The sequence below is a fragment of the Chanodichthys erythropterus genome, chromosome 9 (assembly GCF_024489055.1).
Source record: "Chanodichthys erythropterus isolate Z2021 chromosome 9, ASM2448905v1, whole genome shotgun sequence".
Classification (NCBI taxonomy): Eukaryota; Metazoa; Chordata; class Actinopteri; order Cypriniformes; family Xenocyprididae; genus Chanodichthys; species Chanodichthys erythropterus.
Genome location: NC_090229.1, coordinates 16,231,150 through 16,257,916, shown reverse-complemented (window position 1 = coordinate 16,257,916; position 26,767 = coordinate 16,231,150). Strand labels below are relative to the sequence as shown.

Below are 26,767 nucleotides of genomic sequence, written 5' to 3'. Positions count from 1 at the left end.
GTGTCTGTGAAGTTTCAGCTCAAAATACCCCATAGATTTTTTTAAATTCATTTTTTTAACTGCCTATTTTGGGGCATAATTAGAAATGAGCCGATTCAGGCTGTGTGGCCCTTTAAATCTCGCGCTTGCCTTAAACAACATAAAAAAAGTTCAAACAGCTAATATAACCCTCAAAATGGATCTTTACAAAGTGTTCGTCATGCAGCATGTCTAATTGCGTAAGTACAGTGTTTATTTTGATGTTTACATTGATTCTGAATGAGTTTGAGGCTGTGCTCCATGGCTGAAGCTAACATTACACACTGTTGGAGAGTTTTATAAAGAATGAAGTTGTGTTTATGAATTATACAGACTGCAAGTGTTTAAAAATGAAAATAGCAACGGCTCTTGTCTCCGTGAATACAGTAAGAAACAATGGTAACTTTAACCACATTTAACAGTACATTAGCAACATGCTAACGAAACATTTAGAAAGGCAGTTTACAAATATCACTAAAAATATCAAGTTATCATGGATCATGTCAGTTATTATTGCTCCATCTCTTTTTTGCTATTGTTCTTGCTTGCTCACCTAGTCTGATGATTCAGCTGTGCACATCCAGACGTTACTGGCTGCCCTTGTCTAATGCCTTTCATAATGTAGGGAACATGGGCTGACATATGCAAATATTGGGGGCATACATATTAATGATCCCGACTGTTACATAACATTACATTATGTTGAGATTCGCCTGTTCTTCTGAGGTCTTTTAAACAAATGAGATTTATATAAGGAGGAGGAAACAATGGAGTTTGAGAGTCACTGTATGTCTTTTCCATGTACTGAACTCTTGTTATTTAACTATGCTGAGGTAAATTCAATTTTTGAATCTAGGGCACCTTTAATTACTACAGTAGCAATTTCTCACTAGAAATGACATCAAAAGTGGAAAATGTTGGTCAAAAACATACATTTACACACAAACTGACCAGCAAACAACTTTTGGATGCCATATTTATTTTTCTAGCTCAAGTGTCACAGAATGGAATGCACAGGATTGTGGAATATCAAAGGCAGTGAAGGATACATCAATGCTGCCTTCAAAAATTGAGCAGATGAAGGCATCTCAGAAAGTTAACATTGAATTCGGACATGCATTGATGCCTTCCTAGCCTGAAATGTGTCCTCAAAAGGCAGCGCTTTCCAATTTTCGGATGCAGCCGCGGTCTTTCTACGAGTCCACACTTTTGTGATGTAATGCCGCTTTGACTGTTGGAAAGATCTCTGCTGTGGAGCTCGCACCAGTGCGGGTTCAGCAAAAGTGCGCATTGAGAGTGCATATCGGCCGCAAAGGGGGTGCTTGCAGGCATTTGAAGCCTAAATTCGACAAATGGGACACCCTACGGTCTCGTGGACTTAATGGACACGCGTACAGGGCAGCCATTGTAAGTCCACAAGACCGAAAGTGTATAGTGTGTTATTTAGGACAGGGCCCAATTTCTTGAAAATCTGCTCCTTGATTATTGGTTTTTGAAGTGAAAATTCATATATTTGTCACAGTGTTCTGAGACTTGAGGTAGATCCAATTGCAGCTTTATTTAGGGATATCCAAATCAACATCATACAGCCAGGCAAGAGTCAAAAACCATAAATCAGTCCACAAAACAAAACCAAACAAACAAGAACCCAGTGTGCTCAAATGTGCATGTAACAATAGCTAAAACTCGACAACACAGACAGAAACTGGGTATGAATAGACAGAACTAGTGCAATGATCAGTGATTAGTAGACAGGAAGCTCATCAGTCTCAAGGCTGGGCTCTAGGACAGACAAAAATTCTGGAATGAACTTGTGGACTGGAGCGGGCTCTTTAGTGGATTCATGGGCTGGAACTGATGTGTACGCAGCCCACACACACCAAATGGCTGTGGCCATAATGGACAGCACTGCAGTCTCAGAGTGTTCAGCTGTGGCAACCATCTCGGCTGAGGTCTCTGGAGCGGACTCACGGGCTGGAGCTGTGGCAATGCTGTAAATAGGCATCACTTCACGAGGAAGAGCAATCCAACTTCGGTATTGGAGAACGTTGATGATCTCCCAAATTCCCAGAGTCTTAAGTTCCTTCATCTCCCATGAAGGCAAAGGGTCCAAACAGTCATTCAATTTCTCAATAAGACCAGTTCTTCAGCTTCAACCCCACTGCTAAGGTCCAAAAACATTGAGGCGTAGGGCCATGAAGTTAAGTAGTGCCCTCCACTCCTTCTTAGAAGTAGGAGGGACGATCTGGATAACCATGCTGCTGGATCTAGAGTTGATCAAGTTTTATATCACGGTGCTCTAAGACTTGAGGTAGATCCAATTGCAGCTTTTTTTTTTAGAGATATCCAAATCAATGCCATACAGCTAGGCAAGAGTCAAAAACCATAAACCAGTCCACACAAAACAAGAAAACAAAAACTAACCAGAGAAACAAGAATCATGCTCAGATGTGCATGTAACAATAGCTAAAACTTGATAACACAAACAGAAACAAACTGGGTAAATAGACAGAACTAATGACATAAGTAAAGACAGCTGTGTGCAATGATCAGTGATGAGTGAAAGATATGAATGCTCCCAAAGCTAATTATTTGTATGCCTTATTGAAGGACTTTGGTTTTATAATATGAAAACTTCCTATTACCTACTCTCTCTCTCTCTCTCTTCTGTATTTAAATTGTTTGTTGTATAGAATCGGTTGTGAAAGTTGTAATGTAGCAGTCTTGATTGATTAATAGTTAAGACTGCCTTTCTGTTATTGTTCAATAAATATATGATTAAAAAAAAAATCTTGAAAGTCATTTGTTACATATCCAAAAAAGATTACATGCCGAGATACAAGCAATCTTCTTATACAAGTGCAAAAAATTGCTAATTTTAAAAACTCAAACATTTTGGTCACGCGGCACCTTCCTCGGTGTAGCTTTAATACCTATTTCAAAAATAATTTGAAGGAATTATGTAATAAATAAAATCCATTTTTGTTGTACAAATGAACTCCACAATGTAATTAACCATATGTTTGACAGCAACTTATTAAATAAAATTCTGCAGTTAAGTGCACATCTACATAAACTAAGCTACATTATACTCCGACACACACACACACACACACACACACACACACACACACACACACTTTTTATATAGATCTCAAACCCTGTGGCAATGTTTAAGACATACAAGCAGCATAACGATGTTTGAACAGCTGCGTCATGACATTTGCATACAAAATATGTAATGTAAATGGCATGCATTCAAAACCAGTCACGACTTTTGAAAGAAACTACGTAAGTTACTAGACTTAACTGAAAACAAAATATCTCACCGTTGAAGGTCATTTGGAGTGGAATTCTGGGAATGGAACAAAAAGTCCTGATCCTGATTTCCTGAACTAAAGTTAACTTTCGGTTTACTGCGGAACAAAAATGGGCGGTTCCCAACTTTGGGGAGTTGTCACACGGGTATGGAAGGCCATTTCAGCATAAAAACGTTCCAGCGTTACTCGTCGTAATTATATTTTTACTAGTAACAATTAAATTAAAGAGCTCTATAATTTAATTTGTACTAGTAACAATTACAATTACAGAGCTCTATAATTGAATTCTTACTAGTAACAATTTGATTATAGAGCTCTATAATTCAATTACAGAGCTCTCTAATTCAATTGTTACTAGTAACAATTATGATTAGAGAGCTCTGTAATTCAATTGTTACTAGTAACAATTACAATTAGAGAGCTCTCTAATTCAATTGTTACTAGTAACAATTGAATTAGAGAGCTCTGTAATTCAATTATAGAGCTCTGCAATTACACATATCTTTAATGTGTATTTTTACTAGTAATAAATCAATTAGAGAGTTCTGTAATTCAATTTTTACTAGTAAGAATTCAATTAGAGAGCTCTATAATTGTAATTGTTACTAGTAAGAATTCAATTAGAGAGCTCTATAATTGTAATTGTTACTAGTAAGAATTCAATTAGAGAGCTCTATAATTGTAATTGTTACTAGTAAGAATTGAATTAGAGAGCTCTATAATTGTAATTGTTACTAGTAAAAATTGAATTAGAGAGCTCTATAATTGTAATTGTTACTAGTAACAATTCAATTAGAGAGCTCTATAATCCCAATTGTTACTAGTAACAATTGAATTACAGAGCTCTATAATTAAAAATGAATGGAAGTCAATGGAGACATATGACTAGTAATAAATTAATTGTAGAACTCTCTAATTGTAATTGTTACTAGTAACAATTGAATTAGAGAGCTCTATAATCATAATTGTTACTAGTAAAAATTTAATTATAGAGCTCTATAATCATAATTGTTACTAGTAAAAATTGAATTATAGAGCTCTATAATTGTAATTGTTACTAGTAAGAATTCAATTAGAGAGCTTTACAATCATAGTTGTTACTAGTAAAAATTGAATTATAGAGCTCTGTAATTAAAAATGAATGGAAGTCAATGGAGACATATGACTAGTAATAAATTAATTGTAGAACTCTCTAATTGTAATTGTTACTAGTAACAATTGAATTAGAGAGCTCTATAATCATAATTGTTACTAGTAAAAATTTAATTATAGAGCTCTATAATCATAATTGTTACTAGTAAAAATTGAATTATAGAGCTCTGTAATTGTAATTGTTACTAGTACAAATTAAATTATAGAGCTCTTTAATTTAATTGTTACTAGTAAAAATATAATTACGACGAGTAACGCTGGAACGTTTTTATGCTGAAACGGCCTTCCATACAATTACAATTATAGAGCTCTCTAATTGAATTCTTACTAGTAACAATTACAATTATAGAGCTCTCTAATTGAATTCTTACTAGTAACAATTACAATTATAGAGCTCTCTAATTGAATTCTTACTAGTAACAATTGAATTACAGAGCTCTCTAATTGATTTATTACTAGTAAAAATACACATTAAAGATATGTGTAATTGCAGAGCTCTATAATTGAATTACAGAGCTCTCTAATTCAATTGTTACTAGTAACAATTGAATTAGAGAGCTCTCTAATTGTAATTGTTACTAGTAACAATTGCATTACAGAGCTCTGTATTCGGCGACATATCATTATGCTAATCATGCCTTATGCATATTCAACTGGGGTCAGTGGCGTAACTTTGTTTTACAAAGTGGGTGGGACAAGAATGTGTATGGGTGGGTGTATGTTGTATTATTATTACAATAATAATATGATATTAAAATTATAAATGTGTTCAAATATTATAGTTTTCCTACATCTGCTATAATACAATATCGTTAGTCTCGAGAGTATGTACATTAGTTAATAAATACGACGATCCGCATTTAGTAATTGAATGTCCTGATGGGCTAGTGGCAGTTTCTCCGTTTAGGGTGCAAGAGGTTCCCGGTTCTAATCCAACCATGTGTAAAAAAAAAATTCTCATCAAAACCAAAGATTTTCATCTGTGATTGTATAACAAGAGCAGGGATTCGTTTATATGTATTTTGTTTTTTGTGATTTCAACGTATCGAATAGAGAGTCTCCGCAACAGCGATAGATTGAACTGCTAATCCGTGTGCACGAGCGCTGTGAACCCTGTTGCACGCGCCTCTGATAACAGTGACAACGAGCACTCAACAACATAATTTCAAAAACAACACATCCCAGCGCCAAATCGCCTATTATTAACACAAATTGATAATCAACTAGAGGTGTTTATTTTGTATTAGATATCCGCGATAATCATTCTGTTATTGCATAACAATACTAAATATAGGGCATTTCACCCTATATTATGTCCAGTGTTATGGAGTGTTCTTGGCTCTTAGCTTTACCAATATACAAAGGTGAATGAATATAACGACTAAATATAGGCTTTCATCTCAGGCATCATCTTAATTTTGCTTTAATGTGAACATGATTAATATGTTACCTAAGTCTGTAAAATATTTCAGGATACTTCAGAACCACGCTACAGGGCTTTTATTTTGAAACGCACCTTTGTAGGCGGGAAATCTGCAATCTGTTTTGCATCTCATGAATAGTTGTTTTTACTAGTAATAATACAATTATAGAGCTCTGTAATTAGAATTGTTACTAGTAAGAATTGAATTAAAGAGCTCTCTAATTCAGTTTTTACTAGTAACAATTACAATTAGAGAGCTCTATAATTCAGTTTTTACTAGTAACAATTGAATTAGAGAGCTCTCTAGTGGAATTGTAGAGCTCTGCAATTGGATTATTACTAGTAACAATTGAATTACAGAGCTCTGCAATTGAATTCTTACTAGTAATAAATGAATTGTAGAGCTCTCTAATGGGAATTGTTACTAGCAACAACTGAATTATAGAGCTCTACAATTCAGTTGTTACTAGTAAGAATACAATTGCAGAGCTCTATAATTCAATTAGAGAGCTCTGTAATTCAATTGTTACTAGTTCAAATTAAATTATAGAGCTCTTTAATTTAATTGTTACTAGTAAAAATATAATTACGACGAGTAACGCTGGAACGTTTTTATGCTGAAACGGCCTCCCATACACGGGAATACGTGTTTTTCAACTTCTTTAACGGATTTGCTCAAATCGAGTGGGATATTTCCGGAAAAACAATAAGAGATAGGCTATGTATTGTATATGAATGTAAGTGTATTATTTAAGTTGTTTAACAGTTGTTTAACGTTTCTTTTATGTGAATATGCTGGCTAGCTCCTTGTAAAAAGCTCCAAGCAATCTTCCACTCACTTCTAGCGATAACTATTATTAGCTAACATTCGCTATTCTATTGATGTATCTGTTAGTCACTTGATTTGTTTAAGTTTTGCCATTAGCTAGGTCGTGGCTACAGTGTCTGTGGTCAATAAAATGATTAGGCCTATAAAGTTTAAAGTCTTCAGAGTCATCATTTCAGGTTAACAAATTTTTTATTTTTTTTTAAGTTTACACAAGGTCAGTAATTTAGACCGATATAAAGTTGGTTTGACGTTGGATGTTAGATATTCGATAGATATTCGGTCACGAAAATGTTCAATAGATTCTTTGTGAATAATTATAAATGTAAAAAAGGGCCTTATTTGAAAGGTATTATAACATAGAACTAAGCACACATCGCAGTTTATGTTTTAATCCTCTTTAATGTGTAGCAGGGGCGCCGTTGGCACGGGGGACAGGGGGGTCAGGACCCCCGCAGTTTTGAAAAGATAGAAGTCGACCCCCGCACTTTTGATAAGAGCTGCTTCATTTAGTCACACTATATAATCTTTTAGTTTAGGATATTTTCTTTCAAATGAGACCATTCTCACGTTTCTGTGAGCTTCCGTTCGTAAATAATCAGCTGTTTTGTCGCGGATGTGAACAGGAAATGCACTCTCGAAAGGAGAAACACACGATCTCCAAACCATCGATCAAAGCGTGCTAACGTTTTAGGACAGGTCGATGGTATATAAATCAGGCCCGAACGTTAGCGTTTGTCAATCAAGCCAAACCGTCCATTCAGAAACCGAGAAATTTGACACTTTAGGAGGCTGATCTCTCAGGTTGACGCGCGAGCTGGCTTGACTGAAGTTTTCGTGAGGATTTATAGTTTATGGACTGTTTTGATTTCGGTAATTACATCTTGAAAGGCAAAAGCATTGATGGCATCTATAAAAGAGATATCTGAAATAGAAACGAAAGTGATATTGCCTCATCCAGTGGAGGACGCACAGGAGATCTGTGCGTTTCATTGGTATGTGTACTGTAATACTGCATTTACAATGCTTATCAGTGGCGTGCACTTTGATCGTGAAAGTGAAAGTGCCTTTTGCGGTCGCATCGCGGTGCTCTCGTGTTCCCGATGTGAACGTGAGCTCCAGTCCATTACAATTTAGAGCTGTTAAGGCCCGGGTATATTTCATTTCCCGCGTTCCGTTCAGTCTCGCGCGAGCCTTTCAGAGAAACTCCTTTGCCCATGAGCGCGGAAAGACCATGCGAAAGACCATGCGAAAGACACGTTCGGCGCATATGTGCACCGCCCGTTGTCATAACAACGCCACAACGCCTATGATAAAATGCTTTTTTTTTTTTAAGATTAGCATACTATTTTTAATTAATTTTCATTATTATATAGCCAATTTCACATGTCCGTGTTAACCAACATGACACTTGTATCTAAAGTATCACCAAATAAGTTATTTTTTTTTTCAAACATATACTATTTTCAGGATTATATGTGTGTCCCTGTTTACACAAGATATACTTATTCACAATAAACCTTAATTCTTTTGTAAATATTTTATGATTTGTGCACGTCCCTCAGTTTGACTTACCACCCCCTCACACTAACTTGTTTTATTTATAAATAATGCTCTGTGCCCGGTTGCATAAAGCACCGTAAGTGTAATTTTCCCTTAAGATCGCCCTTATGTTTCCCTTAAACTTAAGGGTGTTGCAGAAAATAACCGTTAAGTGTTACTTAAGGGTTTCTTTAGGCAAAACGTCATAAACCCTTAAGAATTTCCCTTAAGTATATATTTTTCACTTAAGTAATGCGTAAGTGTTGCATAAAGCCCCTTAACCTTCATTTCCCTAAGTATATCGTAAGGTTCGTAAAACTTCACCTTAAGTGTTACACAGAGTGAGCAGGTTCAATCCAAGTCGTATAACGTGCCACGATCGGCCGCTTTATATGATAGACAAATTGTACTTTAGCGGTTTATTCACATAAACATTGATGAAATATAACATATCTTATAACATATCTTATATGGTCAACGGAAGCGCAAACGTGCGTGCATCACACGCAAAAACAAACCTCATTGGTTCTTGCGCGCACATTTGAGCTTCCGACACAGCCGTAATCATATGGATGTCTTTCAATAAATGGACATAAATGATGGGAGAATATTAAAAATATCTTTATTTGTTATCCAAAGATGAATGAAAGTCTTATGGGTTTGGAACGACATGAGGGTGTCAGGGTGAGTGAATGACGGCAGAAATCTCAATTTTGAGTAAACAATCAATTTGAGTTTCTCGTCTCTTTCATATTTGGTTTTCTTTTTTGTTTTCCTTATCCATATTATGTTGTTTTCTGTGAAAACTTAACAAATAATGTGTCCATGGCAACAGTAGAATTTTTTAACGGCAAAACCTGGGATATTGTCGTTAAACACTTAACGGTTTCCCTTACCTAAGAGAACAGTTTAAGAGATTATATGCAACACCCTTAAGTCATTCCCTTAGTTAAGGGTAAATCACGCCTTAAGTGTCATACTTAAGGGAAAAACTTAAGGTGCTTTATGCAACCGGGCACTGTTCCTTTAAATGACATCACAAAGCCTAAGTGACATCATTTGAGCCTTATAGCCAAGAACAAAAGAAAGCAACTATGTAATTTTTTTTTACATTGTTTATTTGTTGCGTTTTCATGTAAGGCAGGGCTCGTCAAGCGTAACCTTACCACCCTGTCATGCAAAATAGATAGGGAAAACTGTTTTTTATTCATTTTTTTACATTATTAATACAAAGATAATTATATTTCAGATTGAATACATGTATGCTAGGTGAGAAACTTGACCACATGGGAGATTTGCAGACATTTTGTGATGAAATTTACCACCCCGTCACATACCACCCCGTCACGTTTTTGTGACGGGGTGGTATGTGACGGGGTGGTAAATTTCATCACAAAATGTCCCTCGATAAAAATCATGTTCTTGGGGGTAAAACTTTTTCTTTTTGGCAAGGTTCCCGTGCTAAAATGTGCATTCCAGGGGCTACATAGCATGTTTTTTGGGCTCACTTGGCCTTTCGTACTTTAAAAAAACGCATTTCCCGGCTTCCGTACTTTTTTGGTTGGATTGTTATAAACACCTCTCTCAGTTAGAAAACACCCCAAAATTGGGAGATGCCCCTCTTACTGTGAAAACAAGTGTTGCCAGATTGTTCCAAGCAAGTAGGTCTCTGCAGAACAAAAGAGGGGCGTCTCACAATTTTGGGGTGTTTTCTAACTGGGAGAGGTGTTTTTAATGATCCGACCAAAAAAGTACAGAAGCCGGGATAGACGTTTTTTTAAAAAAAACGGAGGCCTGAAAGGCAATTAATTTTTATTTTATTTTTTTCTAGTTTTCTCATGATCACAACTACTTTTTTAATGTTTAGATCACGAGAAAAAACTTATGTCGAGATAATGAGAAATAAATAAAATATTGCTGCATGCTTGACTTCCGAGTGGCTGCCTAGATATGGGATTTTACATTCACATTTTGAAGAGTATGAACTATTATACAACACCTGTAGCTTATAGCGCGAGAAGGCGAAATATATGATTTATGCAAGTTTTAAGATTAGGCAACTCCGTTTTTTTCGAATTGCTTAATTATTTATTTAAATTTTATCATTATTTTGCATAAACTACGAATTATAATGACACGGATTGTAATTTTGTCATAATATGGCTACTGTAGTCTATTTTACATAGTCATTTCGTCATTTGTCTGAACTTAACCAATCGGCGTCATTTGAGGTTGGACATGGCCCAGGTGAAAAAATACTATAGTAATTAATAGTAAATAGTAGTACTGTTTATATTATAGTAGCCTATTTACATCACTTTGTAATGAATGCTAGACATCATAGGCTGTAGTAGGCTACTTTAGTTTTTACTACAGTAAACTGTGTGTATTGTAATATAATATACCCTATAGTTTAAAGAAAACTACAGTATTGAGTAACGTAATTTGTTTATATTACTATAGTTGTTATATTACCTCAGCAACTAGCCGAATTACCACAAAAAATTAAATCAAGTACTTTACTAGGCTATATGGTTCAAACACACTATAATTTACTATAAATGACTACAGTATTTTTTCACCTGGAGGGCTACAAGAATTATCATTAGTCAAATAGTTTCTTAAGGCTAGATATTTCACCTTTGTGTGCTACTGTATAATTTTGAGATAGTTTGCGGTTTGATATTCAGATTTCTTTTGGCTAATACCAACAGTATATATTTTAGCACAAGTGTGTATTTTATTAGAATTTTAATATTTCATCCACATTTACTTTTAATAAATATATTTTACACTCGGTACACAAATTGGTTCAGGACCTCAAGGACAAATATGTCCCTGTTGAAACCCAAGTCACCTCTATTTCTGTAGCACTTTATACAATACGGTATAATTCAATGCAGCTTTACAAAACTAACAAATTCAAAGTCCAACAAGCCAATAGTGTCATTATTCAGCTCAAGTCAGTTCAGTGTTGATTCAATTCAGTTTAATAACTGAAAATTCATCAGTTTTACAAGCATACTGTATACACTGTACAGTGCATTTGTGCACATGTTTGAGTGCCATGACAAACTCCTGAAACACATTGAACAAGCAAAAGAAACAATATAGTACTGTTTCACATTTTTCACATTTGTGTGTTGTTTGATGCGTCTATGGCTAATCATTTGATGGTTTGAGTGTAGAATTACTATGCAAAAACACAATTTTAGAAGAGTTAAAATAGTTTTGAATAAAGTGTGGAGAAATGGAGCCATAGTTCAGAAATTGTGTGTAAGCAATTTAAAAAAAAACTGTAAAAAGCATTAAAGTCTCCCTGTAGTCAATTATTTTATCCCATAAAACTCATCTTTGATCACCAAAATGACATACTTAAAAAAAAGAAAAAATTAAAGTGAAAAAATTTCTTCATGCCTTAAAATAGCTTGGATGTAACTCTACACCCTTGCCTCATTTCAAGTGAGCTGTCACTTTACTTTGGTGCGAGCCGCTATGCGCTCGCACACTTGGCACAGCCCTTGCGATGGTTCTGTCATTAATTAATATGAATTAATATGATTAGCCTTTTGCTTGACTATGTTATCAAACAGCTAATAATGTGTTGCTGATGTTACACAAACCATGTTCCTGTTCTTCATCTCAGCGTCAATCAGACAGCTGCCTTCTAACAATCAGTGTCTGTACAAACGCTTTGAACAACTCAGAATGTGGAAAAGGCAAATGGTTCATCATAACTTTGTAACAGACTCACTATATTGATAAATCTACACAATTTTTCATATCAACAGAAAATATACCGGGATAACCTGGCTTCTCTCGAGACTTTCCTGCTTCAGAGCAGTCATAGTTAATGATATGCTAAAGCCTGCCGGCACGTTGTTGTGATTGGTTACAAGGTAGTCTGTGACGTCACAAACACCAACGATTTCAAACCGTGGGTTTTAGACTGTCTTTGGTTTACTGCAGTTTCAAACATAAAATAATCAGCAATGGTGCTGACATGAATTTGCACATGGTTTGTCTTAAAGCATATTAAAAACACTACATAGACATAGAAACAACATTAACATTTTCACCACAGGGGGTCTTTAACGTCTTGTTGAATGCCCACATTCAGTATCAGATGACATTGATCCTGGTTTTATTTCTTGAAGTCCCTCAGTCTCACATCTGTAAATTAAAAAAAAAAGTGAGCAATATTAGAATTTGTAGTCTTTTATAAAGGAATCTTTTAAATACGTAAACAATCTATGGTAATCACTTACTTTGAATGTGGTTGACAGGTAGTGAAAGTGCCATTAGAGTAAGTGCCTTCTGCACAGTTACCACAATCAGTATCAGTAAATGCTGTTCCTGTAAGCAAATTAAGACAATGACTATTTTAATAAGAGTCTAGAATTACAAGTACTACTTGTCTGTCAACATGTTTAACAAAACTAATAATGGCCACTACAACTCACCCACCTGCTTGCCTGATATATTGTCCAGGATCACATTCAGAGTGTTTGACAGCGAATCTACAGCTGCCTTTATTTTGCTCAATGCAGTAGAATCCCTCCAGTGGCTCACAGACAGTATCTGTAGAGTGTGTGCAGGTTCTATTTACTCTTAGTCCTTGTTCTGTGAAAAACATAAAACATTTTCGTAAATACATAATTGTAATATGCTAGCCCACATTTCTGTATTTCATGTCTTTATTTTGAAGTACATACTCACGGTCATCACAAACAGAGCAGGGAAAGCATTTATCTAACCCACTGGGTTCATCAATGTAAGTTAATGCAGAACATGGAACACAAGTTGTACTTGTATCTTCAGTACAATGCCAATGAACATGGTTTCCTACAAATGTTTTTAAAAAAAAATTAAGAATTACAATGAAAAACATAGGTTCCCTGGGTCACACTGAGCTGCTGCTAAACAATATATACTGTACCTGGTGCACACATGGGGCAGCATTCTCCGTTTATCTCATACTCAGCCCAAGCACATGCACTGAAACACAGTTTGAAATTCAAAGTAGTAACAATTAATAAAACAATCCCAAAATTGATCATGTTTACATAAGGTGCAAGAGAGGTTGATTTGAAAGCAGAGGCAAATGTTTCTTCTCCAGACTTCATAAACTCTTCTTCAACACATTAGATAAAGTAATGGATTATTAGACACACTGGTCTCCGGACAGAGTGATGCCGTCAAGCTCTGTAGGTTTAAACTTGAGAGCAGGGAGTCCAGAAAGAAGAAGCAGCAAACCACAGTGAAATCATCTGTGTATGCTAGTTGAGGGTCAGTTCATCAACGTGGATGGTTGAGGTAATTAATATGAAGCACTTTAGATTTCCTCATCAGTTGTTTTGGTATTCAGGTTTGTTGGTAGAACATTCTGATTCCTGGAGACCAAGATTAAATTTCTTTCAATATCAGTTCACACATTGCATGTCTCCACTTGAAATAGTTGAGCAGGTAGTTGATTTGTATCTGAAATGACAAAATGACAGCGTTGCTTTGGTGCACAAAGCAGGCGCTGAGCCATACATTCGGGGCTTAGCCCAAATCTGTTTTGTCCAATGACAATTTCTGAATTTTCTGTTAATAGCTTTACTGTTATGAAAGGAACTTTGTAGTAGTATGCTGGAGTAAAGTTTATAAAATGTACATTATTTCCCACAGGAATCTGCAAAACTTTGTTGGGTGTACCTCATCTAGGGGGGTCCGGGGGCATGCCCCCTCAGAAGAAAATTTTGTACATTTTAAGGTTAAATGCATCAATCTGGTGCATTTTTAGAGCTCAAAAATGAGAGCTTAAGCCCATGTACAGTGTGCACATTGAACAAAGTAACAGCATTGACTTGTATCTGCACACTAAAGAGGGCTCAAACATCTTTTTAGTCGTGATAGAGTCTAAGTCTACATTACATTGACACTGGTGTTTTAGGATGCCAAAAAATTATTAGGCCTATATTATAAAATGATTTAAGCCTTTATAATTATATAAAAAAAGCAATGAGAATTTTATAAGTAATTACTTTACAATAGAGTATAGGGAAATTACAATACTTTTGTACTAATTTCTTCACATGTAAGAGATAAACCCTAGTGCTTTTATTTTGATCACCAGCTGATCGCGAAACACGCAGCACAAACCCATACACGATTTAGATTTTAGTTTGTTGGCAAAATACAACGTTAGAGACCATTTAGGCTATGTATGTTTTAAATTTTCGGTTCATTATTAAACAATGGCGGCATATGGTAATTAATGGGAACACTGAATGAATGTTTAGCTGATAAATGTGCTAAAGTTGTCACATCAGTTGTTATATCATATCAAAAACCCTTCAACCGGAACGAACGAAAGTCTCGAGGCCTGTCGCTGCTCTGAGTGAGTGACAGGAGACATGGCTCTGTAAAGCTGCGGTGTGCGTGAACTCGCTGTCGGAGAAGTCGCAGAGGACTTTACCCGGCAGTCAAAGGCCCTGTCCCAAATGGCACGCTTCATATGCACTTTCGGTCTTGTGGACTTACAATGGCCGCTGCGTGCGTGTGTCCGTTAAGTATTCAAGTATTCTCGTCGCTTCATAACATTAAGGTTGAACCATTGTAGTCACATGAACTGTTTTAAATATGTTTTTAGTAACAGTTACCTTTCTGGGCATTTGAAAGTCTAAGTTAACTTGCTCTCATTGCAGGCCTCACGAGCCATTGGATTTTATCAAAAATATCTTGTGTTTCGAAGATGAACGAAGGTCTTACGTGTGTGGAACGACATGAGGGTGAGTAATTAATGACAGAATTTTCCTTTTTGGGTGAACTAACCCTTAAAACACTGTAGTAAAAATTCAAAATGTGGAGTTTTTATATTTTTAACATATGATACAGTTAAGCAACATCACACGACCTAGAGTGCTGAATACCGTCACGATTGAAAATGTGACACTGATTTCATTTCATTGTTTGCATTAATGACTCAATGACTCACTCATTAAAACGGTTACCTGCCGCCACCTACTGGCAGTTTAGTTTCATGTTTATAAGTATCATTCTTTCTGACATTTCTTATTTGTATATTCCAAAATATTTAAAGCAATCTCATAACATTTTTAAATGCAGTTGTAATTTTTCAGTGTAAATTATTTAAAGGATTAGTCCACTTTTAAATAAACTTTTCCTGATAATTTACTCACCCCCATGTCATCCAAGATGTTCATGTCTTTCTTTCGTCAGTCAGAAAAGAAATTAAGGTTTTTGATGAACACATTCCAGGATTATTCTCCTTATAATGGACCTCAATGGCCTCAAGACGGCTGAAGGTCAAAATTACAGTTTCAGTGCAGCTTCAAAGGGCTTTAAACGATACCAGACGAGGAATAAGGGTCTTATCTAGCGAAACGATCAGTCATTTTCGAAAAATAAAATACAACTGTATATGCTTTATAAACGCAAAATATCGCCTTGCACGTACTTCCGCTTTCCACATTCTTCAAAATGCTTACGCTGTATGCCCTATGCCTTCCCTATTCTACTTAAGGAAAAAAACTAAACTGGCGCCACATTTGTTCCGGAAGTACTGTAGAATAGGAATGATTAGATAGATGTTATCCTATAGTCTTTGTCATTCTCTCTCCCTCCCGGTGCACGCACCAGCTTGTGCATGAGACAACGTGTTCAATTTGTTATTTTTAGGTCACGTTAACATGATAGCAATATAAAAATACAAAGCACATGTGTATAAATAAATATGGTTTGCTGTCTGAACTGTCAGCGCACAGTGTTATAAAACAGTCATAAAATCATATGTAACAAGATTTAATGTAGGCCTCGTTTACGTCGCTATTTTAACTATAAAATGGACATGACTCAGCCAGGCCATTATGCCCAGCTCGGTCATAGTTCGCTAAAATATCAACAGGAAAACAATAATAAATCAAATTAACACCAAAATGGATGTAAAACAATTCAAGGCAATGAATTCATGCAGTTTTAAAGTATATATAAAGTATAGATTACCAGAAAATGGGCAAGTCAACCGTTTATCATTTAAAGGTGCCATCGAATATAAAATTTTATTTACCTCGGCATAGATGAATAACAAGAGGTCAGTACATGGAAATGACATACAGTGAGTCTCAAAAATCATTGTTTCCTCCTTATATAAATCTCATTTGTTTAAAAGACCTCGAGGCGAATCTCAACATAACACCGAATGTTACGTAACAGTCGGGATCATTAATATGTATGACCCCAATATTTGCATATGCCAGCTCATGTTCAAGGCATTACACAAGGGCAGCCAGTAACGTCTGGATCTGTGCACAGCTGAATCATCAGACTAGGTAAGCAAGCAAGGACAATAGCAAAAAATGGCAGATGGAGCAATAATAACTGACATGATCCATGATATCATGATATTTTTAGTGATATTTTTAAATTGTCTTTCTAAATTTTTCATTAGCATGTGACTAATGTACTGTTAAATGTGGTTAAAGTTACCATTGTTTATTACTGTATTAACGGAGACAAGAGAGCCATCACTATTTTCATTATTAAATACTTGCAGTCTGTATAATTCATAAACACAACTTCATTCTTTATATATCTCTAACAGTGTAGCATTAGCCGTTAGCCACAGAGCACAGCCTCAAACTCATTCAGAATCAAATGTAAACATCCAAATAAATACAATACTCACAGGAATCAATGTATGCATGCAGCATGACTGACGAACACTTTGTAAAGATCCATTTTGATGGTTATATTAGCTGTGTGAATTTTGTTTATGCTGGTTAAGGCAGTCGAGAGCTTGGGGACGGGGGAGCGCGAGATTTAAAGGGGCTGCACACTGAATCGGTGCATATATAAATATGGTTCAAAATAGGCAGTTAAAAATTAAATAAATTAATAAAAAAAATCAATGGGGTATTTTGAGTTGAAACTTCAGGGGACACCTTAGACTTATATTACATCTGGTTCTAGGGCACCTTTAAACGGCAGCATACGTTACAATCAGATTAAAACACAAAAAATTGGTGTAATTTAATTTTAGTTAATAAATTCATTACCATTTTCATAGAAAACTCAGAAATCACTATTTAAAAAAAGCTTCTAATTTAAAAAGCTTACCTGTTTGGAGCAGAACAGGCGTTTTTCACAAGAATCGGAAATCACGTGACACGGGGTAAAGTTATTTCCGCTATGGGTCTACGGCTATTAGATTGATATGCTCTTTTCTCAAATATCACTTCTTACCTTTTCTGTTTTGTGTGTTTTCCAAGTTGCTGTTGTATAATAAAGAAATTATTTTCTACTTCTTTGTAGCTTATACGGCCACTCAGACAGTTGCTTGAATTTACCGGCAGGTGGATTTATTTTACCAGCTGTCAGTATATGCTATGCAGCTACTCATTCAGCAATTTCCCCGATCTTATCACGTATGACGAACATCATTTATATAATTTGTTCATAAAAAAAATTAACTACCAATATATACTTGAATGTGGGATATAAAGTCGTGAGATACATAATATTGTTAAAATATTTTTAATACATTTTAAAAAAAAATATAGCATGTATTAATCTCATATGGCATTACATCCCACAATCAAGCATATGTTATAACTAATCCTGATTGATTAAAATGATTAACCTAAGACATAATTAATTTCCAACACCACACTGTACACAACTATCAGTTTTTGCATTAATGTTGCAACAGCACAATAATACTGTGCATAATACACACTTTAAGATGATGACGACAGGAAAATATGAGTGAGAGATGACCGACGTGTTTATATATATCCAGAAATATCCAAGGGTGCGAGCGGTCCTGTTTCATGAATCAGAGCATCAGGCTTACGTGATAAGGGAGCTGCCAGCTGATCATTTCCCTAAGACGCCGCAAAAAACAATCTTATACATCCCAATGTGCATACTATCCACCCTAAATAGCACTGAATATTTAGGATGGATAGTATGCACGTTGAGACACAGGCACTGTCTTACAGCACATGGAGCGCGATAATGCACAGCCGCACCAAACAGACACGAAGAATATAACCAGTTTAACCGGCATCACTTCAAATTATTTATTAAATGTAGCTCTTAATGAAAGCTCTGTAGTCTCACAAATAATTCACCAAGAACGTTCAAACATTTTCATGACATATAATTCGTAAAACGACTTTGATTCCTGGAGCTGGTTCTGACCGAGGCTATCTATCACTGTAACCGGAAAAACTTTTACCCAGTGTGGATCTTTCCGGAAGCCAAAAACCAGAAGTGTGAAATAGGCCTACTGGGCAGTAGCCCATCACTGCAGAACACTCGAGATCCAGGTAGGTTAAAGTATATGTAAAGTGGGAGGAGTTGGATCTAGAACCAGGGGGCAGAGACGGCAGAGACGGGTAGGTTTAGGGCAGAACCGTAAAGTGGGAGGAGTTGGATGAATGACAGCTCATTAACGATGCAGTTGCAGCAGTCTCATTGGTTAGAATTATTCACGTGATGACGCCATCTCGCGTATTACTAATAATTTAACTTTTTTCCCCTTTTTTGCCATTTAAAAAATATATAAAAATATCAAATTCATCAGTGATGTATTCATTATGTGTATATAATAATATATACGCCCGCCCACAGCGTCTTCTGGGATTTTTTAACGGTTCGATTCTCTCAAGTTTGATACTCTTTGGGTAACAGCCACTAGATGGCGCTCTGGTAGCGCGGCCGCCATTATGGGGTGAAAATACTAACTGGACCATAGAATCAGAGATTGTATATAATGGGGAGATAAGAGGGTTTGTATCTCTTACCATTGGAGAAAGCGTAACGGCTAACTTAATCACATGTGGCACCTCTCATCCAATCGTGTAATGGCAGTGACGTCAGTCGCAACATTCCCTAGTCTGCCTTCTCTTAAAAAATACATTTTTATCAAGCTAAAATCTACATATAGTTCCCAATGAAAGTATTGTTCTGAAGATTGTCAAACAGGCTGTCCATTAATTAAATGATTGGCTATTTCCCCACAAAAGCTGTTTAATCAGCATAATGAAGCCTCTCACCAATTGACTTCCATTCAAAAAAACAGCCTCCGGTCTCATTCCTGCTACCACGGAGGGTGGAGCGCTAGCATTAGCCGTTACGCTTTTTTGGCTAAACCTTGCAGGCTTGCCTTCCAGTGACTTTGATAGAATCCTTCACATCTTACGGACCCAAAATCGGCGAATTTCACTGCCAAATCAGAAGCGCAATAGAACAGTTTTTTAAATCAAGTCACCAGAAAATTGTATGGCTCCTACAGTAAATGTTGTATTGTCTTATATGTTTTATTTTACCAGTCGTGGAATCCAACCATTCATCCATCTGAGGTAACATAGTTAGCCTACTTTATTGAGTATTTCCATTTTATGCAACTTTACAAATTTATTAATAGTAAATTAATAATTAATACATTTAAGATCATCATGTTTGCAGCGAACAATATATTTTAGACCTAGTGGAATAATAGTAATAATAGTATCTAGATCTGAATTGAAATACGCTATATCGTATCTTTTAATGGATCATGCTATAAACATAATGATCTTATAATACATGATGCATAGCTGTTTCTGTTATCGCATAATTCACACTTTTGGACATTTTTGCTTTAACGGACATTAGACAACACTGCAAAATCAAGCTGTTATATTCATGTCCTTAATTTCATTTCATATGTTGGTAATAATTCCGTGTTTATAAGCCTTTTAAAGAATTTTAACCCAAACTGACTGATTTTCTAGAGAGCAAAGATTTTGTAAAAAAAAAAAAAAAAAAAAAAGTGGAAGATTTAAACACAAAGTGACCACTAGTGATAGTGTTTTATTCTGTGTTGTCATCATTCAGGTTGGATTTCAGCTTTAATGTATGTTTTTTGTAGCAAAGCAGCTGATATTGCCATAGAAACTAGTGGGCTGCCGACTCACTTTCACCCCAAAATGGCAGAAACGCAGGGCCGCTGCTGGGCGCCGGTGTTTCAATGGAACGTTCTATTAAGTGTCGCTTCTTGTTAGTGTATATTTTTTGTCTGCATTCAATGTATCCTTGATATCAAGAACACATCCGGGTACTTTCATGCGTTCTTGCATACTGGAATTGAACTTCAATGGTTGATGATGACGTAGAGCAAGAACACAAGGACACAAGATCACTTAAGAACGCATATTGAGAAACAGCCATAGTAGTAATGGAAGGACTACAAATAATACATTTCAGGCAGTTCAAGTTGGATAGAAAGACCTTTGGCTTATACTTTGTAACCTAAAGTAAAATTACAATCCAAAAAAGGATAATATAGGCCCATTAAATTACACTGCTCTGTACATAAACTCTTTCCTTCTGTGATTCTGCTTGTTATCCACAGGTGTCATGACTAATGATCATTCATCACTTTTAGAGTTAACCTACTTTAATTCACTACAACACTGCTTCAGTTTTACTTTTACACAGTGTAACACTGCTGTTTTTTTTGTTTTTTTTCTGTGATTTATTTGTAAACATGTATTGAATCCCTGGAATGTTTGTCATATATGCCAACTAAAGTTTATTTATTCGTTTAAGGTTAGTATACTAATATGGTGCACTACCTCCACAATGAGACAAGCCAGGATCCACGTGTCTTGGTGCTTGGAGACAGTCTCCCAAGTTTTCATCATTTTCAATGGAAAGGCAGTTGAAAAGGAGACCTTACTTCAAGCATGGGATGTATGCTTCAAAATGTTGTACATCTATGACATAAACTACCCAACGCCCTCTGCTCCCATTCTGGAGTTCTTGCAGCATGCAGTCTATAATATTCCAGGAGGAGTTCCTTCTACACATTGCCGCCTCCTAAAAAACTTTGTATTCAATGTTACTGATCATCAGTAGATCCAATAGCCAAAACACACATCTAATGTGTTTATAACACAATGCATATGGTGTACACTGTAGCCTTTTATTAAGGATATGTTTATTTCTTGAAGTATTATGTCCTTGGTGTACACATTTGTGTAGTTTTTGAATTGGTATACTGAATGTGCACATTTGTGATTTTAATTTGTATACCGTATGTGCACAAATGTTTAGATTGTATATTTCTGTACTGTATGTGCACATCTGTGTTTTAAATGTGTATTATATATGCACCTGTGTAGGTTTTTAATCGGTAAACCGTATGTGCACATTTGTTTTGAATTTGTACGCCGTATGTGCACATTTGTTTAGAAATTGTATACCGTATGTGCACTTTTTTTTCTTTTTTGTATACCATATGTGCACATTTTTTTGGATTGGAATGGAATACTGTATGTGCACATTTGATATGAATTGGAATACTGCACATTTGTTTTGAATTTGTATACCGTATGTGCACTTTTTTTGTATACCATATGTGCACATTTGTTATAAATATTTGTACCGTATGTGGATATTTGTGTTTTAAATTTAACATGTATTTTAATTTATGTATATTGTATGTGTACATTTGTTTTGGATTTAATGTGTACTTTGAATATTTGTGCATATTTATATTAAATATTAGGCTCACCAATATTGAGTACATTTGTCATTTGAAACTTAAAACCTGTTTTTAAAACAGATTTACTGTTTTTCTACTTGAATAAACAGTCTGTATTTGAAAACAGTGTATTTTATTCATTAAAATAATCTCATGAATAAAAGTAAATAGTTAACCCAACCATTGGGTTAAAAATAACCCACAGTTAGGAAGGTGCTATGTTAACCCATAGTTGGGTTACTTGTTGGGTTATTTTTTATTCAACATTTTTAAGTGATAAATGGATAAAGCAGTTGAATCTCCCTCAACACACCCAAAGCTAATTAATAATGACAGCAGTATACATATAATTTGTAATTGCTTTGCTTATAAAAATGATGAACCATCAAACCTTGCCAAGCATCTGTCACTTGCTCATCCTGACTTACAAGACAAGATCGACAGGTCAGTGTGTCATTCAAACAATCTAATTTAGACATTTATATCAATGCACGTACATACGATCATATCATTTAGATAAAATGAAAGCTCCAGCGTGCGTTTAACCAATGCTCATAATATTTGCACTTAATTTTAGGTAGTTCTTACAGTAGTATTCAGGTACAAAGATGCTAGTTAAAGAATTTAAATAAAGTAATCAAATGTAAAATAACACTGGATAGTCAATGTTAATACATTAAATAGGTAATTCCTTCTGATTAATTTAAACTTACAAACGTTATTTAGTTACAGAGAACAGCATGTATTTTATGTGCGATGACGCATATTATTAAACTATATAAATTCACGTAGACATAACCTACTGTGTTTATGTAAATACTCACTAAGTAAGATGGACATTTTGACAATTCTGTGTGTATTTGACTGTTTAAGGTAAAACTACTAAATTTGGAATGCGCAAGCTCTATACAGGCGGCTTGTGTGTGCATCATTTGTTGGTTTAACGCAAAGAAATCATCTCTCAAAGAGCTCCCAAGTACATTACTACTGAATGATAAAATCACTTGGATGTTCAAATTGGCAAGGTTTACGTGTGCAAGTGATTTCCATCAGTTGTCCGAAACGGGCACGAGAGTGTTGTATTGCAGGGCGCATATGACCTTAAAGTGCTCTATTTTCATGCACTAATTTTGTACTTAATATACTAAAGATTCTATTTTAGTACTTCTTAAGATAATCTTAAGAACATATTAGTGTACTCAATTGTGCTACTTTAAAACACCATGAAATATGAACTAAATATGGCTATCTCTATATTTAAAAATGTATTTAGTTAACACTTGTAATATACTATGGGTTCAAGTGTGCTATAAGTGGTAACCAATTACTGATTTGATGTGATAATCTGTGTTGATTAATTTACTAATAAAAATTTGCTGTAATTTCCCGCTTTGTAAATACGAAACCTGCTAGAATGAGTAAAATTATGCGCAATAGCCGCACCATAATTTAGACCCTGTATGGTATCGATTTAATACTGATATACCGGTATTAGATTGTGGTACCGTACAAAAGGCAAAATTGTGGTATCGAACCATCCCTACTGTACAAATTTGACATCTTCTATTTGAATCTCATTTCTAGCTTTACAACTTAGGAAAAATACTGAATAAATAACAGAAATTCAAACAGGACATAACAAAATAACCTACTCTGTTTTCTTGCAATTCAGCCCAGAAGAAGAAAACCCAAAAGTGCAGTTCCCACATTCTGTATCTGATGTCTTTGTCCCTGTAATCAGACACAGAGTGAAAAAAAGAATCATTTATGAACCTTAAAATGTAGGAATATTTAGAAAGGGGGAAATGTAAATTATTTTAGGCATTGAGAAACAATACCTAGTGTTTTTGTTTCTTGTCCTGGTGCACAAACACTGTGTTTTACAGCACGACTGCACTGTGAGTTTGAGTACTCAGTGCAGTGATATCCATCAAGTACATCACAGATGGTGTCTCTTATTGTAGTGCATTTATTCAGAATGTAAAGACCTTGACCTAAAATAGCATAATTAGCAACACTTTTTTATATGAGCAATAATGCCAAAATGACTTTCTTTCTTTTTCTTCAAGGTAAAAGAAACAAAAAAATATAAACTTACTTTCATTACAGTGTTTGCATGGGAAGCATTTATGAAGGCTACTGGGTTCACTCATGAATGTTCCTGGAATGCAGGGTTTGCATGTGGTACTGAAATCGCCAGTGCAGTCATAGAGTACCATTGTCCCTACAAACAACAAATAAATAACAAACAAGAATAAGATGTTTAAGAAATTGTAGTCTGCCTCGACCCAGATTCCACTGCAAAGTATATTTTAGAATGAGTTCATCGCCAAAATGGCTTAGTTATCATATAGAACAAAAAAAGTCAACAGTTATGTTGTTTCTGCACCATTTGGGATGATCACACCCTGAACAAATGGTGATCAATTGTAGAATGGTAATGGGTGTGGGACAGTGGGAACCATCTCAGACAATGGGGTGTGTCATAACTTCATTAACATACAGACCACAGCTGGTAAAACATGAGAAACTACATTTACATGAAGAGTGGTAAACTGTAAACAGGATAAAAGACTTGAGATTTAGATGGTTTGGGTTCATTCCAACGCCTACAAGTGCTACATGTACTTTGTCACTGCTTTGGTGCAATAAACTTCTTCATCAAGGTCTTCAATGTCCTCATAATTTTTTCTTACAGATGACTAAGGAACAATTCAAGGATCTCCTGGGGCCTCAAGTATAAAACTTTATGTAGATTTAATCCTAAAAGTGTGTGCACACATAAAAGCCAGATTTTCCATACACACAAAAGTTTTCAGATTTATAAAACCATGAGTACGCCAGAACCTGTGCAAAATACCCTTTATAAAACCCAGTCAGCTAAAGATTGTGTGTACATGAATCTCTGCCCTGTCTCATCCCTGAAATAACCATAAATGGAGCTTTCAATGCCTAGTTTTACTATGCATTACATCATCTGCATATCATTTCCATGCATATTCATATACACCATGTTTAACAGTACAAGACAAAATATGACTATAAATGCCATCACATTACTTTGCTGAAAATCATTCACTATCCTTTTTCAAACTTGTATAACTTCAGTGAAGAGTTATTCTCATTCTTTTCCACTGGCCAAAAAGTATTTTCAATTGTTTCATACAAATCAAATTTATGCAATTTTGCCTATAAGGTAAACATAGCCTATATTTTAGGATGTTTATATGTTTTTAATTGAAACAGATAGGCGGCCTTATTTTTGCACTGTAAATTATTGTATGACTCAGTGCGTCACTGAGTTAAAAATAAAACATGCATATCTTACCATTTCCTTCCAAATCTATCCTTCAAATACAATGGCATTTTTCATAATATTGGGAAATGGGTTATCTATAGGCTACTGTCTGTCTGTACACGACACCAGCAGCACACCTGTGTTCAGCAGAGGTTGTACAGTAGGCCACTGTGTACAGTAGCTACTAGTCGGACGATCACCGAGGGATTCCTTCATTGTGTGTCATTATGTTGCTAAGCTATCTGCTTTTAAGTGCACATCATTGATCATTATTCACATTAAAATATTTTCTCAGAACATGAGTTTTGCCATTTAGAACACAATTTAAAGCAGAATTCTAAAATAAATAGATAATAGATAAAAAATAAATAGATGTATGGGTCTCTCCTCCTGAGTAGTCTGTACCCAAAGTGACTCTCCTTATCAAAGGGCCTATGTGATGACATTTTTGCTTTATATATATATATATATCTACAGTTGTGCAGATGGTATCGGTGGAGATGAGCTTTATACGTTAAGGGATAGTACCATCACACAATAGCAGGGGACATAAGGAAAGTGTGACTTGCACACAGATATTTCTGTAAAAATGTTAGATATGTATTTTCTATTATTCTGGTTATGAGTGCATCATACTTGTGTTGGGAGAAAGAATTTAGTATGCATGTGGAGTTTAATCGTTTATTTGGCAATATTTTGCATAATGCAAGATCACAAAACAAATAGAAAAAACTTGCTCTGTAGTGTTTCTCACTGTACGATTGTGCTTTGTATTACTAACACTTATATTTAGAAGTAATGGTCTGTTAACTTACCTATACTACACATTGGGCAACATTCTCCATCCGCAGTTTTATATTCACTTAAACTACAAGTATTTCCAAGTGCGAGAAAAGAACAAAAACCTGCGAAGACAAAATAAGTTTACACACTGCTGAACCATCCAACTCTTTATAGAATAGGCCCTATATATTTTTAAAACGTTTATTAAAGAATAATCAAAGAAAATACTTGTTAAACCTATGCCAGGTCACCGCTGTCTTGTTTTACAATGTCCATTATTCGTAGCCTATATCCGATCGTGATCAGGTAAGTTAACAGATTTTTGTCGTTATTGTTGTTAATAACGAGTTTCCATTATGATCAGTTGATTTTCTGACAACCGAGTTTCGGTCATCGCCTTACCAGATATGTAAAAGAGACTCGTCACTTTCATATTCACTCCTTCCACCATTTTGTCTTTTCCTTATGACGACCCCTGCGTCTCAATCAGCTCCATAGCTCCCTAGGTCGTGAATCAGTATATCATGTAAATTAATGTGGCTGATTCCCTGATCAGTGCCCTGACTACTGAACCAGGGAGCTGATTGAGACGCACCCTAGATAACTTATTTGGAGATTTTTCTACTCTTTAGAGCAAAGTTGTAGAAGTTTCGGAGTCATTAATATCACTGAAATGAAGAACAACACACAGGGTTGCCAACTTTGGGACTTTGGCTGGAGTGAGACTTTGTAAAAAAAAATCAGTTTGCGCGGAGAAAATTTTTGGTAACCCTAATTTTAAAAATCAATGTCAGTCCATGTTTACTTAGTATCATTGGGGTGAAATAATTTATTTTATTTTTTGTCAGTTTTGTTACCTGACAGG

At 35.4% G+C, this 26,767-nt stretch overlaps 2 protein-coding genes across 11 annotated transcripts in view; both read right to left on the bottom strand.

The window, feature by feature from the left end:
- The window catches only part of LOC137027027 (tumor necrosis factor receptor superfamily member 14-like), a 31,457-nt gene extending 27,985 nt beyond the window's left edge, over positions 1–3,472 (bottom strand). For all 5 annotated transcript variants that reach the window (XR_010895979.1, XR_010895976.1, XR_010895977.1 and 2 more), the window contains exon 1: positions 3,348–3,472. The gene's annotated coding sequence lies outside the window, so the exon portion shown is untranslated. The remainder of the gene's footprint in view (positions 1–3,347) is intronic.
- Positions 3,473–11,127: 7,655 nt separating this feature from the next.
- LOC137027024 (tumor necrosis factor receptor superfamily member 14-like) lies at positions 11,128–26,445 on the bottom strand. Of its 6 annotated transcripts, none has more exons than XR_010895975.1 (10): positions 26,305–26,443; positions 25,935–26,024; positions 23,920–24,045; positions 23,660–23,815; positions 23,474–23,552; positions 13,221–13,279; positions 13,001–13,126; positions 12,745–12,904; positions 12,550–12,637; positions 11,128–12,454 (listed from the first exon to the last, which is right to left on the bottom strand). XR_010895975.1 is itself a non-coding variant. In XM_067394758.1 (10 exons), exons 1-10 carry the CDS (start codon positions 26,351–26,353, stop codon positions 12,373–12,375), a joined length of 1,011 nt encoding a protein of 336 aa, XP_067250859.1. In that variant the 5' UTR covers positions 26,354–26,442; the 3' UTR covers positions 11,128–12,372. The 6 variants fall into 6 exon arrangements, 5 of the variants coding, with proteins under 5 accessions (XP_067250859.1, XP_067250861.1, XP_067250862.1 ...); XM_067394758.1 differs by having other exon boundaries at positions 12,749–12,904; positions 26,305–26,442; XM_067394760.1 differs by having other exon boundaries at positions 12,749–12,904; positions 26,131–26,350.
- Between the last annotated feature and the right edge of the window lie 322 nt (positions 26,446–26,767).